At 36.8% G+C, this 17,675-nt stretch overlaps 3 protein-coding genes across 6 annotated transcripts; 1 reads left to right on the plus strand and 2 right to left on the minus strand.

The window, feature by feature from the left end:
* The first annotated feature begins 693 nt into the window (after nt 1-693).
* On the plus strand, nt 694-8,766 carry LOC127258243 (uncharacterized). Of its 3 annotated transcripts, none has more exons than XM_051285018.1 (15): nt 694-969; nt 1,068-1,156; nt 1,925-1,991; nt 2,096-2,211; nt 2,584-2,650; nt 2,813-2,861; nt 3,040-3,125; nt 3,242-3,507; nt 3,607-3,662; nt 5,717-5,802; nt 6,088-6,180; nt 6,326-6,656; nt 7,138-7,691; nt 7,829-8,063; nt 8,185-8,766. In XM_051285018.1, the coding sequence occupies exons 1-15, from the start codon at nt 790-792 to the stop codon at nt 8,457-8,459; spliced, it is 2,550 nt and encodes an 849-aa protein (XP_051140975.1). In that variant the 5' UTR covers nt 694-789; the 3' UTR covers nt 8,460-8,766. The 3 variants fall into 3 exon arrangements, with proteins under 3 accessions (XP_051140975.1, XP_051140976.1, XP_051140977.1); XM_051285019.1 differs by having other exon boundaries at nt 828-969; nt 1,054-1,156; XM_051285020.1 differs by lacking the exons at nt 694-969; nt 1,068-1,156; nt 1,925-1,991 and having other exon boundaries at nt 2,562-2,650.
* Nucleotides 8,767-8,944: 178 nt separating this feature from the next.
* LOC127258246 (ras-related protein Rab11D) lies at nt 8,945-12,586 on the minus strand. The gene is made up of 2 exons (XM_051285026.1): nt 12,284-12,586; nt 8,945-9,620 (listed from the first exon to the last, which is right to left on the minus strand). Exons 1-2 carry the CDS (start codon nt 12,514-12,516, stop codon nt 9,170-9,172), a joined length of 684 nt encoding a protein of 227 aa, XP_051140983.1. The 5' UTR covers nt 12,517-12,586; the 3' UTR covers nt 8,945-9,169.
* Nucleotides 12,587-15,068: 2,482 nt separating this feature from the next.
* Nucleotides 15,069-17,675, minus strand: LOC127258245 (F-box protein FBW2-like). 2 transcript variants are annotated; one of them, XM_051285024.1, is made up of 3 exons: nt 17,444-17,675; nt 16,434-16,887; nt 15,069-15,963 (listed from the first exon to the last, which is right to left on the minus strand). In XM_051285024.1, the coding sequence occupies exons 2-3, from the start codon at nt 16,790-16,792 to the stop codon at nt 15,270-15,272; spliced, it is 1,053 nt and encodes a 350-aa protein (XP_051140981.1). In that variant the 5' UTR covers nt 16,793-16,887; nt 17,444-17,675; the 3' UTR covers nt 15,069-15,269. The 2 variants fall into 2 exon arrangements, with proteins under 2 accessions (XP_051140981.1, XP_051140982.1); XM_051285025.1 differs by having other exon boundaries at nt 16,434-16,756; nt 17,444-17,674.

Below are 17,675 nucleotides of genomic sequence, written 5' to 3' on the forward strand. Positions count from 1 at the left end.
TAATTTACTTAATTTATCTTTAGTATAAAATTTATATAATGTAATTTTAATATAAAAATAAATTATTAATATTTATATTTTTTATTTTATGTTAATTTTAATAAATTTATATATTTTATAATTAAAATAATTTATATATAAAAATTAATTATTTTAAATAAATAAAAGTAAAACTATAATATAATAAAATATTCTAATATAATTAATAAATAATCAAAATACATTTATTTGTGCAAAATGCATAATAAATTTTTAAGGGCATATAAAGAATAAAAAATATTTTACAGAAAAGAAAAAATTATTTCAAAACTTTGAGTAAGTTAGCTTTTCAAAAATTAGTTTTTTGGGTTAAAAAAGCTATTCCAAAAAGCTAATTTACCAAACATCTAAATTAGCTTTTTGACCAGTCAAACCGCTAAAAGCGGTTGAATAAGCTAAAAGCTATTTACCAAACACCCTATAAATATATTTTTTTTACAAAAAAAAAATCAAATTAAATGTCGTTTAAATCAAAAATCAAAATTTTAAATTCAATCTAAACCTCCAAACACACCCTAAATTTCTCTACCACATATGAGTTTGAATTATTTAAAAACAAATAATAAAAATAAATAGAAAAAGATTAAATAGAGATTGGGCTGAGTGATCCAATACATGACCCATTTATCAAGGGGCAAAACCCCTCACCCAAATAAGCCCCACTCAACAATGTAATGTGATGTGGTATTGTGCAAAACCGACCGCCTCTTCAGTCTTCCCTCTTCCCTCGCAAACAACCGGCGGCAGAATATGGGAGGGAGAGGAAGATCTCGTACTCAGAGGAAGCACTTCCGTCAGAGCAGGGAGAACGTTTGGAAGCGCTCCAAGTCCGACCATTCTGATGCTGCTAATCTAATTGATGCCAGCGCTACTAATCTAGCCTGGGAGCCCTTTGCTACTCAGAACCAAGCCTTCGATGAGTATTACAAAGTAAGCGAGCCGAGACAACAACTGAATGCAAAAGGAATCCTTCCTTTATCTTTTACTTTTTTTATTTTTGAATTCCTGTTTGAGTTGTGCTTGCTTAGGTACAAGAAATTGTGCCGCCTCAAGAATGGGATGCTTTCATCGACTACCTGAGGAAGCCGCTGCCTGCTGCCTTCAGGATCAACTCCAGGTCATCAAGCTTTTTTCTGATGTTTATGTGGTTGGTCGTATGAGAAGGTTTTGCCTAGTTGAGCTTCTTTCGTATCGTGTTTCCGTACGCTTGTCGGTCTTTTTCCGTTCGAGAAACATGCTAATGAAAAGAAGAAAAAAAAAAAAATCTATTTTGATATTTGAACTTCGGTGCGGTTTCAATTCTCTATTCAAAGTTTGAATATTTTTTTTTTTTTTTTTTTTTTTTTTTTTAAAGTATATAGAATTGAAGTACTTCGAAATTGAAAGTAAAATACTTTAGAATTTTAAGTCCATTGTTTGGTATTAGGGAGTATTTGAAGTAAATATTAAAAGGGCTGGATTTGAAGTTCATTGTAGACTTCTTAGAAATCCATTGCCAAATGAATCAAATGGATTTAACGGTGTTATTTGAAATCATTTTAGTCCAATTACCCAAACCAAATGTGTCTAGATTTATTCATTTTTGTGCTTTTTAATCAAATTTTATGATTGATCTATTATTTTAATCAAAATTATTTAAGTAACAACATGAAGAACATCTACAGGTGCTATTTCCTGTTAAATAGTCAATTAGTTGTTCATTGGACTTGCCAGGTGATCTCTATGCTATTTCCTGCTTCTCCCCAAGCATGATGTGGCTTGAATTTTATTTTTGTCTTTTTGTTAAACTGTGTCCTTACAGAGACACTTTGGCTTAATTGTGTGTATATCACTTTACCATATGTAACTTGGCTGAGGTTTCCATTGTTTTTATTCAATTTTGCAGTAGTCAATTTTATGTGGATATTCGGTCGCAATTGGAGAATGACTTTATGAATTCACTTCAAGCAGAGGTACAATGTTTTCATTAGTTTGGGGTTTTCGTTTATTAATTACTGAGATTATCTTGATATGTTGACTTAGTAGTAATATTGACATTCTCTTCGTCAATTGGTAGGATGCTGATGGAAACGAAGTGGAGGCAATAAAACCACTGCCATGGTACCCAGATAATCTTGCTTGGCAGTCTAATTTTTCTCGCAACCAGTTGCGAAAGAATCAAATACTTGAGAGGTAAGTTTCATGCCAGCTACAATTAATTGTTTGATAGAATGGTATCAGAACATGACACTTACTGAAGAAATTACAAAAAATAAGCCTAATATTCACAGATCCAAAATTAATAAACATCAATTAAGATATTGTAAGAGATGTGTGATGTATCTTGAGGACTGAGGATGTCTTTTATGTTGATACTTTAGTAAAGTTCATGCAAACAATGTTAGCTAACTAGGTCATGAATGAATTGATTTATTTGTATTATGTGCAGTGCTGTTAACATTTTCAAGGCAATAATTGAGGCAGTAATACCATTTATCTGATGCATGGCCTAGCAGTCTAAAGGTCCTGTTTATCTGTCACAGTTGGTGGTTTCTCTCTTATCAGGTTTCATGACTTTCTGAAGCTAGAAAATGAAATCGGAAACATCACAAGACAGGAAGCTGTCAGCATGGTGGGCCAATTCACCATCTCAATCTTCTTTCCTCCTGTTTGTTGTTGTGATTTTTGCATGGATATGCTTACTTTCTTCTTCTTCTTCTTTATTTTTAATTTTTTTTAATTTTTATTTGTGTATATATATCTGTTTACGGTAGCATTTTATATTTTGATTCAGGTCCCTCCTCTATTTCTTGATGTGCGTCCAGATCATTTTGTTCTTGATAGTAAGCCACATCTTCAACTTTATTTCAATCTACAAATAACTTTTTTGTACTTCTCATTGTTTCCCTGGTGCAAAACATTGCTTCTTATGTTCTGGCCTATCACCTTTCGGAGTACACTGTATATTACATATGTATTGTCAATGCCCTGAAATTGTGTATTTTCTATTCAATATGGCAGTGTGTGCTGCACCAGGTTCGAAAACGTTTCAGTTACTTGAGATGATATACAAATTGATAGATCCAGGAACTTTACCTAGCGGAATGGTATACCACTCAACTCTTTGTCATTTATTTTTCACTCCTGGAAGAATTGGAATGCAGATGGATATGCTATATGCATGTGAATGATGTAGGCACAACCTAATATACCTCTGATATAGGTAATTGCAAATGATCTGGATGTTCAACGGTGTAATCTTCTTATTCATCAAACAAAACGAATGTGCACTGCAAATTTGGTAGTCACTAATCACGAGGCACAACACTTTCCAAGCTGTCATTTACATAGGAATCGCGCTGGTGATTCCCAGAGTGGATATATTAAAGAATCTGGCATTCGTCAACTTCAATTTGATCGTGTCTTGTGTGATGTACCTTGTAGTGGTGATGGAACATTACGCAAGGCACCTGATATCTGGAGGAAATGGTAGTTAGATCTAAACTACTGATATTCAGTCCATTTCTAATTTGATGGTTCTTTAGCTTCACATTATTGTCCATCCCTCATACTTACGCCTTATGTCAGGAATGCTGGGATGGGCAATGGTCTCCATGGTTTACAAGTTCAGATAGCAATGCGAGGTACCCTTTTCTATGAGTTGAATTTATTTTATATGTAAAGCTCTCCATGGCCTAGAAGTTCAGATAGCAACATGAGGCAACCCTTTCTCCAAGTTGAATTTGCTGTCTCTTACTCTCAGTTTATGCTTAACAGCTTGAAATATGCTAGTAAATCATCTCACCCTTGATGAGAGTGGGAACAACTACATCTATTAGCGTGCCAGTGTTTTCAGGCGACGCCTTGGCGTCCTGGTGGTGAACTCACCTTGCCGTTTGGCGAGGCCAGCGGGAGCCATGGCGGCGCCAAACGGCAAGTTTCTGTCCGGTTCTATGCCCGAACCGGTCTATGATCCGATTCGGTCTATGCCCGAACATAACCAGTTTATTTCTTTTTTCTCCCTCTTCACTTTGGTACGTCATACCTGTCCTTTTCTAAGTTGCGCTAGAGAATCAGGAGTATTTTTAGTAAAATAAAATATTTTATTACTGTACTGGTTTATTAAAAAATATTTATAAAAGATTATGCAGTAATTTATTAAATTATTTTATTAAAATAAAAGATTTAAGGTTATAATTTTGTATTTTGGATTGTATTAGAAATTTATTTGATATTTCATTTGAAACTAGTAATTTAAAGTTATAGTTTTGTATTATATAATAAATATAAGAAATTTATATAAGTCACTAATTGCCAAATTGTCGCCATGGCGGGCGACGTGTCGCTATGCCCGAAACCTCGCCGTGACAACCTTGGTTGCAGATTTTACTGGGGTGTGTTTTCTGCCCACCATTTTAATGAGTCGGTAACTTGTTAGAATGTAAAAAGAGGATGACTACTGTTTGTGTCTAAATGTGTGTTTATGTGAGTAAATATTCTCAAGGTTGGCCACTATGTTAAGTGGAGGACCCTTAGAATCTAGGTATCAAGTACCATGTTGGGGTTATGAATCTTAATACCAGAAGAGATTGGCTATTAGGTTGATTAATCAATTTCAGGAAATCATAGTCGATATCTTTGGTTCTTCCTTGAAGATATATTTTATGGTTTTCATGGTGCTCATGATCTTTTGATGTTACGTGATACTGTACTGCTAATTAAAATGTTCTCGCTTTTTGGGTATGCCAAAAAGAATAACATGTGAGCGTCACTTTTATCAAAGTATGATTGCAGACATTCCTTATCCATTAACTTGTCGAAAGTCTTTGGCTACCCCAAGAGAAATTTATTCTTATGTTTTTCGGAACCAACTAAGGCTAGCTTCTGCTAGGCATCCTTTCTTACTGAGATGGTATGGTCAGTCTGAATTCCAGTATTAGGTTACATCAATACAATCTGGTTAGGAACCTTTTATAGTAAATATAATGCCATGCTTCACATGACGTATTTCCATCAAATAAAAATGTTATGGATTGTGGAATTGGGTTCTTGCTTGGCCTTGGAAATAATTTCATAAACTGCTACATTTTTTTTTTCCCAGTTGAAATTGAATGTAAATTGATTTGATCACATCACTATATGCCAAATGATGAATCAAATGCGAGTTGCATAGCTAATACTTCTACTGCTAGTTGTATTATCCAATGAATAATCATATTTTGTATTTGGTAGATAGGGCGTAAGTGTGAAAAGACTAAAATACCTTTGAGTTGTACGGGACATAACTAATAAGGAATGTGTTATGAAATGAGTACTTTGGTATTTTTATATGAAATGATGGGATATTTTATAAATATTGTGGGGTGACACTTACTAAATACGAAAACATGTATTGTTTGTGAACGTATTAAATAGAGAAGTATGTCAATTGTTAAGCAAAAATAAAATGGAAAACTCATTCACATCACTATAGCTGGTGTGTTAGTGGACTCTTGTGTTAAAAACTACGAACAAGAATGTCATACCATTGACTTCCTCATAACTGCACTTGTGACCGAATATTCTAAGTATGTTAATTATGAGAAGTATTCTTACGTGTCTATGTATATATATTATATAACATTCATGGAAAGGCAAAGGATCTTTTATACCAGAAAAATAATAATTCCTTCTCCTTTTCTGCACATGGTCATTTTAGGTGCAGCTCTGCTTAAAGTTGGTGGACGGATGGTATATTCTACATGCTCGATGAATCCAGTTGAGAATGAAGCTGTGGTTGCTGAGGTATTTATGAACTTTCGTGGAAGAAACTTTCAGATGGATAGAAACACTAATCTTAGATAAGCCTTTTGATAATCATTCCATTTAATACAAAATCTTTTATTTGAATTGTTTTATCCTGGCCGGCTTGATTTATCATATTAGCCCGACACTAGTAGTCTTTGCATTTATGATATGGAGGATTAATCTAGATTTCTCTAACTTGGAGGTTCATAGGCAGTGCTGTTCGCACAGATATTTTTTTACTATGCTACTTTTCTTATATGCACTTGATATCTTAATCCTCAGGTTTTACGAAGATCTGGAGGAGCACTTGAGCTCATTAATGTTTCTAGTGAACTTCCCCAGCTTGCCCGCAGACCAGGTCTTAAGAAATGGAAGGTTAGATAGACGTTTTATATTATTTGTCCTGCAGGCTCTCTAAAAATGTTATGTCTGCTTTAAATGTTTGGGTTTCCAATAATTAAAAATTTCTTGCTTTGTTGATTCTCTTGTATTTTATTGCACTAAACTTTTATTTGTTCAGGTTCGAGATAAAGGGCTATGGTTGGCATCTTATAAAGATGTTCCTAAATATCGCCGATCTGTATTAACTCCTGGTATGTTTCCTTCTGGAGAACCGGGTGCAGAGACACCTGATCCTGAAATTAAACAGTCATCTGAACAATTACATGAGGATGGCACTGACAACGCTGAAAATGAGCCCCAGCTGATGGATGACTCAGCAACTACAATGGACAACTTGGAGGCGGAAGTCTCGGATCTACCTTTAGAGCACTGTATGCGAATTGTATCTCACGATCAGAATTCTGGGGCTTTCTTTATTGCTGTTTTTCACAAGATTACATCCCTACCTGGTACGTTATTTCACTCATAAACTTGCCATCATTTCGGCCATGCTTTATCACTTCAATAATATATCTATGCATCATATACATCAACTGACATTTACTTGTGAGCTCCGCTCTGTCTTTTGCTAATTTGGAAGCATGCTATGACACTCCTATGTGGATGGGATGGGTTTGAAGACCGCCATGTAACTTTTCTGATTTCTCGTGTAGATTGGGGGTATGATAGTAACAGAGTGAGAGTGTCCCACACACATTATGTAAACATTGGGCGTGCAGTAGCACGTGCATCCACAAAACTTACTAGGGCGTGGTCACTGGTGTGGGGGGTGAATCTAGCATTCCTTTGCAATTTTGGATGAGAGTGGGGTTTCAAACTAGCTTTTGATATCCTTATTACTAGTGGACTTTATACGAATTTATTTGCTTGAAAGTTTTTCGACATCCCTTGTAATCTTTTTGAAAATTTACTTGAAAAAATGCTTTCCAGCTTCTGCGGCCTCAGTGAAGAAATTTACTGGTGTTACTAAAGCTACTGATTCAGGTAGCCCCCAACCTCAAATACCGAAAACTGAAATGAAAGATGCCTTAAATGGGGATGAAATTGGTGAAGAAAATGTTAACGCCGGAGAAACTCCCAACGGAAATTCTCTCGACACTGAAATGGATGAAGCTCCATTAGAAGCTGACAAGAATAAGATAGATGATGAAAATGCAAAGGAGGAAACTGAACCTCCAACCGAAGCGAAAGTAGTTGATGCTACCAAAATTGCTGCCGGGAAAAGGAAGCTGCAGATCCAGGGAAGATGGAGAGGTGTAGACCCTGTTATCTTCTACAAGGAAGATGCCGTTGTCAATGGGATAATGGAATTTTATGGTATCAAAGAATCATTTCCATTTAAAGGTCATCTTATCACTCGAAATAATGACATGAACCATGTCAAGAGAATTTACTACGTTTCTGATTCTGTGAAGGAAGTTCTTGAGTTGAACTTTCTAGCAGGCCAGCAGCTTAAGATTGCTTCAGTTGGACTCAAAATGTTTGTAAGTTAGTTACCTATACTAAATTTCAACTTTCTGTTTTATATTTCGATCAATCAATGCCAGATATCTGAGTTTCTAACATTTATTATGTTTAAATTTTTCTTGCTAATGTTTCAATTCTGATATTTGGATTTCAGGAACGGCAAACCTCAAAAGAGGGCTCAAATGCACCCTGTATATTCCGAATATCATCTGAAGGACTGCCGCTGATACTTCCTCATATGACGAAGCAAATCTTACATTCATCTGTGGTAGATTTTAAACATCTTTTACAGTACAAAACCATAAAATTCCAAGATTTTGTGGACCCTGAGTTTGGAAAGAAGGCTTCGGAGCTAATGCTAGGTTGCTGTGTGGTTGTCCTGAAAAAAGGTTTGTGCTGTTCTATATGTTCGCAGAGGATACATATACATTGCAAAATGTCGGACATGTTTTTTTTTTTGTTTTGTTTTCTTCGTACTGCAATCTTGTGAGTAATTCTTGCATGCTGCAGAAGGCCAAACCTCGTCGGATGCTCTACCACCACTTGCCATTAATTGTTGGAGAGGTAGGACTAATGTATCTGTAATGGTGACGGCCATCGATTGCCAGGAGCTCTTGGAAAGGGTGACGGCTCCTCTGTCGACAGACACAGATGAACCCTCCAAGGGGGAGGCTGAGGCCGAGGCCGATTCCTCGATTGCAGAAGGAGGTGTTGATCATGGAAAAATGAAGGACTCTGAAGACGGGAGCAGGAGCAATGCAAGAGAGACAGCTACACTAGTTTGAACTCAATCAGCCTCAGGGTACCCAAGAGACAGACTTCTGATTGATTTTTAATTAATTGCTACCGTTTGCTATTTTATTTGTGTTATTATTATATATTATTATTATTATTAGATATTTTGTAATTCGGAGTTTGTAAGATTGGTTTGGTAGAGAAGAAAGAACAAGTAGGATGAGGATGGATGGATGGATGGATAATATATGGTGGTTATTATCGGGGTGCCCTGCCTGCCTTTAGTTGTTATATTTCTGTAACGTATCTTGTTGTGATGACTAAAATTACAGCTATGCAACACTTGGTAGTTTTTTATTTTTGGAATGATTGATTTTAATTTGAAAGTGGCTTAAATAGTAAGATAGAGAAAAATGTCATGAGATTTTTTATTTTTTATTTTTCACGAAACATAAAAAAAAAAAATTCAACACCAACTTTTCCTTCAGTAGAATAACCACACATTCAACGCAAAAATAGTAGAAAGCAGCCGCCATATTCATAAGGTGATACTATATAATCTGGAACAAAATTTGAAGTGTGTTTTTAAGTGCACTAATTTACAAATGAATGGCAACCAGCCAACCGGCCCCACCACGCAGGCAATGGATAGATAAATAGATAGATAGATACTAACAAGAAGCAAACAAGCATTTGGAACCTCAAACAAACAAACAATCAATCAAACATACAGAGTACAATCAAACATGCACCCAACCCCTCACGATCTACTACAGCACATGCTTTTCTTCTCAGGAATTACTTGTCCCGGCCCCGGAACCACGATCTTCTTGCCTGACAATGTTGCTGCTGGATTGCCATTCGCTTGATCTTCGTCTGCCACCAGGTTTTTTTTGTTCACAATGTTGAAGATCTCAGACAACACCGTCAAGAACGCTTCTTCCACATTTGTCGCATCCAACGCAGAGGTTTCGAGGAAGAAGAGTTCTTCTTTCTGCGCAAATTCTTTGGCGTCCTCGGTAGGTACTGCTCTCTGATCTTCGAGATCGGTTTTGTTGCCAATCAGGATTATGACAATGTTCTTGTCTGCATGCGCGCGCAGCTCCTCTAGCCAACGCGGAATGTGATCAAAGGTCTGCCGCTTTGTTATGTCATACACCAGCATTGCCCCCACAGCACCGCGGTAATATGCACTCGTCACAGCTCTGTATCTATTTGCAGCAGAAATAAAAGCTTGATGATGCAAAATTCTCCAAACACAGAACCGTAGCTTAAGCAGAACACACAAGAAATTGGCATAAAATATAGATTGATTGAACATCTGTCGTTCTTGGCCATTCATTTATAAGAACACACAACAAGCCCTCATTAACTTGGAAGCTACAAACCATTTAAAATCAATCCGAACGACCCAAATTTGGGTTGTTGATATATATATAAGGAATCAGTCAAGAAAAGGGCTTCAGAGTCATTCTTAAGAAGCAAATATAAGTATTCATTCATAAAGATGGTGAGCTTGTAAATATTGGCTAAGTTCATCTTAAATAGTCTAATCCTCCTAGTGAAAACCTAAGCCCATATAAAATTGACATATGGCGGAAAACAACACAGTTGAAAATTCTGATAAACAGGTAAAGTGCGGACTGGCAGGAAAGCAGCCGTAAAGTTGGTTAAGCACATCCGGCTATTATGAATCAATAAGAAGATTTATGAGAACAGGAGGAGAGAAATTCTATACTGGAAATAAACTTGACTTTCATGACAATAGCTAAAAGAATTCTAAAATGTGATTTGGCTCTTTCCCTCTTCACACAGCTCATATGCTAAAAGCTAGGCATGCATTCCGTCGCAAAGTCAGCAAAACGAGCTACAATGGAAATACAAGCAAGCGGGAATAGAATCAGAAATGTTAATGAACATATCACCCATGTTTGGGGGGAAACTCTACATTATCCTTCTTTGGCCAAGCATCATGTGTGTCGCAGCGATCTTTTTTCTGTTAAACAGCATCGCTAATCAATTCAATTAAATTCACATAGATTCTCTAGGGATTCCAGCAGTTAAGACAAGGTTCACACCATGCTATATAGATTCACATAGATTCTGTGTTTAGTTTTTTAGGGTGTAAATGCATCCAAGTTAAATAATTATGAGAAGGGTGATTTATCTTGATTTTTATATAACACGTTAGATTGTTCTTCAATCTTTTTTCTATATATAGAACACTAAGATTTAATGAAGTTCAAAATTTTGGGATGTGTATACTTTTTAAGTGTTAGTTGATACAAATATGAATTGAATGGCATCAATAGTTCAGATTATGGAATTCTTAAAGTAGTACTGGTTATGATTACTACAACATGAGTTCAGAAGTTGGAGTTTTGAAATATTGTCAATTTGGCCTTAGGCATTTTTCGGAGGATATTTTTGTTAGAAAAACAAAACAATCGACTAACCAATCTCATGCAAATGTTTCTCATGACTTGATACCTGATATTTACGGAAATTCTTCACCCATTTGGAAAATCTAGCTTGTTAGAGGCTTCATAATAAATGATCTCACAGAGGTTAACCTAAATTTAGTCAACAGTCAAAGCCAATTTTCAACTAATACTACAAACTAAACACACCTTTTTTTCTTTTTTTCTTTTTTAAATTATTGTTAAACACTACAATGAAAAATTGTCTGCAAGATGCAATTTTAGGTTGAGCATTGCCAACTACAAATTGCATAATAACTGAAAAAAAAACATGAGTGGAATAACTAGGAACAAAACACCAATAACACCAAGATAAACTCGTACAAATTTTCTTTTGGCAGTGCGATTCAGCGGAATTGGAGAAGAAAAGATCAGGATCAACTCAAGCAATCTCTCTCATCCCCCGTCAATGTTCAAGGTGATCAAACTAGGCATCTGGAAAGTTGGTTTTGCCAAACCCATCATTCCAGACAGACAATACTTTGTCGTAGAAGCTGGAACTAGAAACTACTTAGCTTACATAAAAAGATTAAATTAGTGTTCTGGATTCCAATTAGGCCAGGTTACATTAACCTAAGTGAAAAAGAAATTGGTCCTCCAACATACAAACATAAAACGAGATGCACAAAACATGATGGCTGCTTTCAAATAGCTTTACCTTATTGGTTATAATATAATGGCAAACAAATCCATGTCCCGAACACCGAGAGGAAGTTTTATATATATCGGGTAAATTTTCTATTATGCCTTAAATCAAGACATATGTTTCCGATATAGAATTTGAGCACTTTTGAAATTGCCCCACAAAGGGGCCACAAAATCCGTAGGACTCTACAGAGTAGAGGATCAATCATCAAAGTGGTGAGAGGAAAGAATCCCCAGGGTCAGGGTAGGTATCTGTTTTACAGATTCCACCTATAAATAATTCTTTTCAAACCTAAATACACTTAATATTCTCTAAAAATGAAATAGACCGATCTCACCGAGGTAAGGTTGTCTCCTTTTTAACACATCAATCAATATTAGCTAGCCGCTTGCTTATCATCACTTATTCTGGCCAGGCCAGATCAATTATTTACTATATTTAGAATTCCAGAATAGGAGGAATCGAAACCAAATTAAGTCGAGTAAAAGCAGCTCGTTCCAACCAAGTCGAGCGTTGAAGCTCAACGTACATGAACCAAATCCCTAAATCTTCTATAATAAGAAATCAAGCAATCAAATCATCGATAAAAATTCAAATCGATTCAGAAAATAGCAGCTACTTGCACTGCAGAAGCTTTTAGCACCGCTCGGATCGGATCGGATCGCTCAATTCACGACATGCAAGCAGTCACTGTCACAACCAATCATCATTTGCAGAACCAAAGACACTTAGTTATGTATGTATGTACCTTTCCTGGCCGGCGGTGTCCCAGATCTGAGCTTTGACGGACTTGTGATGAATAACCATAGTCCGTGTCTGGAACTCGACACCAATAGTGGACTTGGAATCCAAACTGAACTCGTTGCGAGCAAAGCGCGAGAGTATTTGAGACTTGCCGACTGCAGAATCGCCGATGAGGACGATCTTGAAGACATAATCAATCTTCTGGCTTGGATCGCCGTATCCCCCGCCGCTCGCCATCTCCCTTCACTTCCCGACGGAGAGAGAAATTATGACTGTATGAGAGAGAAAGAAAGACTCGAAGACAGCAGCGGAATCAGCTCTTAATAGAAATAATTACCGCATTATTCGATCGATGCACATCAACACAATAATAATAATAATAATAATAATAATAATAATAAAAATACTTATTATTCTTATGTTTCTTACTACTATTATTTTAATTCATTATATCGGTATTTTGACAAATGTGTGGTCTTTGATTTGTATTTTACTATATTTTATGTTAGATGAAAGAAAGGTTTGTTTGTTTTGTATTTTTGGTTTGAAGGGATATTATTTTTATATGAACAAAGCCCACGAACAATAGAGAATGGGCCTTACCCATCAAACTCATTCAGCCCAAAGACGTAAGAGTGAAAAACATGTCCAATTGGTAGTACACACTATCACTCGAGGGTTTTTTTTAATAGCAACCTAAACAAGTTAATCATATTATTAAGTTAAGAAAGTTAATCATATTGTCTAGACATTTTGAGATAAATGATAGCACATTGTTGATCGGATGAAACAAAGTGAATTCCGATGATCCCTTTGGAAATATAGTCCGATGATCCATTTGGAAATATAGTCTATCACCGTGTAGCAATCTACGTCAATGTACTTAATTTTTTCATAAGCATTTTGTGTTATCACAAAATAAGTCTACAACACTATTTTGAGACGTGTAAATATTTAAGTATACCGAGAAGCCAAGTTATTTCATCAAAGATTTGGACCATACGCCTATATTCTACTTCAACTAAGGAACGTAAGACTACGCTTGAACAAGATTAGCACAACAACTAATAACAAATTTTAAATATTGGACATGAAGCAAAATCAGAGTCACAATAAACTTTAAGAGTAAAATCAACGGTTCTAGAAAATAGCAGTCATTATCTGGGTCAACCCTTAAATATTTAAGAACTTTTAAAACAACACACATGTGAGACTCTTAAGATTTGTGGATGGATTGACTTAAAACTTGGATAGTTTAAACAATGTTAGACCTAATTTAAAATGAGTTTGTGGATAGATTGACTTAAAACTTGGATAGTTAAAACAATGCTAGACCTAATTTAAAATCACGTAGATAGTACTGACACAAATTAATTTCATATTTTTGTCTCTGATTTTGTCATATTCCATTCATTTTCTTTTGTTTAGAGATTCAAATCATCCTCATTTCTAGATAAAGTCAAAATGATGGGTAAAAAAGTTTACAACAATTTTTATCATTCAGGCCACAATTATTTTCTATCATATATCATTAAGTTTTATCATAATAGTTTTTTAATAATCTAAGGCTAGTTGCAACCTACAATCCCAATTACTGATGAACTTTTAAGGTTAACTCACCCTTATGGATTACAACATTTTGTCCCGGCCATTGTAGCATGTGTGTCGTCCAACTGTTTGGTAACTTTTCATAACCAATTTAACTTTATATCTTGGAGATGAAGATTTTTTTTCAAATTTCACGAGGTAAATTCATTTTTTTTTTTTTTCTCTATGATCCTTTTATATTTAGATAATTTTAGCAAATTAAAAGTGTGATTATCATATAATGATTTCATCTTACCATTGCATCCAATCATTTGTATTTGTCTTCGCTAAAGCTGACAATGATTTGATTCTTATTGAATTTGTGTTAGGTTGACTTTCTAAATAGATAAAATCACTCAATTTGAATTTTGATTTGTCTATCTAAATGGGTCAAAAAATTCGATATGAACTCAACCTATTCAAATTCGATTCGACTAACCTTAAATAGACATGTTTATCTATATAAAAAAATCTTAAAACTAAAAAATCCACAAATTAAATAATAACTAACCTATCCAAAAGAAAACCTAAAGTAACTAATTCGATCAAAAGTAATCATACATACTAAGAAGTTGAAAACATACACAATAACAGTAATTTTAAAATATATCAAAAAATTTTCAAATCACCACATACCATATATTTTTTAAAAAAAAAGTTAAAGATAAAGAAACCAAAGCTAACATGAAATGTATTTTTAAGATTGGATTGGGCTCAATTTATTTAATATATGATTTATTTTTATTTTTTTAAAAAAATATTAGGTTAAAATTATTATAATTAATTAATAAATATTAATATTATAATTTGATGATTGTTGTCTGATTCAACTTAAGGACCTCAACTATTTATATTTTACATAATATCTATAAAAAAAAATGATGAAGATAGTATCCGATTTTACAAATTCAGCTTAATTAAAATTATTAGATGTAAATTTAATGGATACATGAGCATATATATAGCGTATGACCTATTTTCAAAAATAGTAATAAAATCTAAAGTGAAAGATCACGAGAAAGAGCGCAGAGGCAACGAAACGAGGATCGTGTTGCAGCAGTAGAGTATTATTATTATTATTACTACTACTATTCTATTCAATTTGCCAATGTCCCATCTTCCTTCTTCAATATTCACCCCTCTCCCAACTTAATCCATCCAGCTTCCAAAAATCTTTCCCCAAAAGCCACTGTGAGATCATATAAATATAACCATATGTATGTATGTATGTATGTATAGATGGATGGAGGATGGTATATAGATATACTAGATGGACAGACAGACAGACAAACAAAGGGCCTACACGACGACGACAGACAGACAGACAGACAGACAATCGGAGGAGATAATACGATACAATACAATACAATACAATACAATACTACAGTCTACACAAACACAATTCAAGGAGACTGAGGCCAGTCCGCCGCAATGTCGGCAACTTGAATGTCACCGTAGTAGTACCACCACATCTCCACGTCTTCATCGTCGTCACTGGCCGCAGCCGCCTCCCCCTCCTCCTCCTGCCCCTCTCCCTCGGACCCCCCCCACAGCTCCTCGTACTCTTCCTCATCATCGGGATCGCCGGCAATGAAGTCGAACCCGAGGTAGCCGGAGGACCCCGAATCCGAAAGGTTGTCCCAGGCAGAACCGCTGTAGGGGTCGACAACGTTAGGCCCAACCACCTGCAGGTTGGGGAACCCGCTCGCAAACTCCTCATCCAGATAAACCTCCCAGCACCCGCGGATGTCGAGCAGCTCCAAGCTTGTGCATTTCCGGATGATCTCCTGTGCCGTCGACGTGCTCAGGAGCATATACGCGATCTCGAGATGCCTCAGCCTAGGCATCGTGCTGGCAACCGCAAGGCCCTCGTCATCTTGCGACGGCCTGTTGATCACCTCCAGCGGGTGCATGACTCGCCGCAGTGTAGTGAGCGACCTGCAGTTGCAGCCTATTGCTTGCAGAGCTCCGGCCCCGACGTTGAGGCAATAGCTCAAGTCCAGGTTGGTGAGATTCCTAAACATGCCCGCTGCGTTTTCCACCACGCCATCGGGGACATGGCACCTTGGCAGCCACAAAGTCTGAAGGGCTCGCACACTTGCAACAGAGGAAACAGTTTTCCGTTAATTAGCCAAGTTTAAAAAGGCAAAGGCAACAAGACAAGACAAGACAAAATTAAATGACGATCCTACAACAGCCGCCGCCGCCGCAAAGCACATGACGATTTAAATGACGATCATAAGACATTATCGGAAAGGACATAATGGTTCGGAACAAATTACATGAAGAGGAAGATCATATCATAGCTGCTCTATTGCAAAGCACTTGTAACATTCCTTGCAAATAAATGAAGACCATAAAATACGAGTGAATTAACAGAAGATCATAAAGAACAGCCGATATCGAAGTCGTAAAGCAGATAAAGGATTCGGTATGAATTAAATTAAGATAATAAAGAACTATATCCCGCCGTGCATATTGATTGAAGATCATAAATGGCAGTTTCCACGTAACATTCGGACAGGCTGAATGAAGATCACGAATAGCTGACAGGGCGAAACACTTACTGATTGGCAATAAAAGTAAAGCTTTCCTCGCTGGCTAAGCCCGAAACAGAGAGTTTCCGGAGCGACCCACCGCTTCTCGGGATCAGCAACTGAAGCATCCTGTCCACATTTGCCGGGCTGGTGCTGCGGCTCCAATCGTCAAGGTCGATCTCCTGCCAACAGTAGGGCCCCATGACTACCCGCCTCCACGACTTACAGACACAGGGCACCACCGTCAGCACCTCTTGGAGGGAGAGATGCTTGAATATAAGGCCGAGAGCATCAGGGAGCAACTCGTCCCATCTTTGTAGATCGCCAGCCTCTTCAGCCATTGGTTTCACAGGCTGCAGAGTGATGATGCGATCGTTAGATGCACCCATTTAAGTTTCAACACACAGCAAACTCAGCCAGGGCTTGGCTTAGATTCAATTCCAAAAGCCTCAGCTACTGATATTATATCCCTCAGTTTAATTTGCTGCGAAACAATCAACAATCAACAAGATAGGTGATGAACAGATCAATCTCATCTCACGACAAATTAATTCCAGAAATGTTACTATTGGGCTATAAATTTTCCAAAGAAGCAAAAAAATGAAACGAAAGCGCAATCAATCTTCTGGTTACAACTATGATTTCAAATCCAACAAAAGCAACACAAAACCCTAGCCATTCCATTTCCATATTGAACACACGCGGAATCACAGAATTCGTCCCAAAAATTAATTAGGGCAACAACACCAGCAACAGCGAAAGGCACGAATCATTGAGCAGCCAAAAATGTGCAGATCAGGAAGCACAAGCGGCAACAGAGAGGAACAAACCAAGCTCAATAAACACCGCAGAGGCAGCATTCGATTCGACGACCTCAATTACACACCCAGCACCAAAACACACAACAGCCACCGAATCAGCTCGACAAAACCAATTCCACAACGACACAGACTAACCCAACCCAGCGCATTTCACCAGCAAAAAGTAATTCCCTACAATGGGCAAAATTTCCTCAGGAAACCAAAAATCAAAATGAATACCGTGATTTCTGCTGGAATAACGTCGGATCTGCAGGGACAAAGCACGCGACTGTGTAATCCGCACAAAAAAATGAGGCTTTCAGTCACTTTGGCTTGTGCCCTTTTCTTCTGCGTACGCGACTGGGGAATGGGATAGGGGAAGGAGCTGAATCAAGTTCGATGGCACCTGGAATGGGATGGGGAATCGACCTGCGCTCTCTTCTGTTTATATAGTAGGAGAGAGAGAGAGAGA

Source organism: Andrographis paniculata, unplaced genomic scaffold (assembly GCF_009805555.1).
Source record: "Andrographis paniculata isolate CXL003 unplaced genomic scaffold, ASM980555v1 Contig59END, whole genome shotgun sequence".
In the NCBI taxonomy this organism is placed as follows: domain Eukaryota; kingdom Viridiplantae; phylum Streptophyta; class Magnoliopsida; order Lamiales; family Acanthaceae; genus Andrographis; species Andrographis paniculata.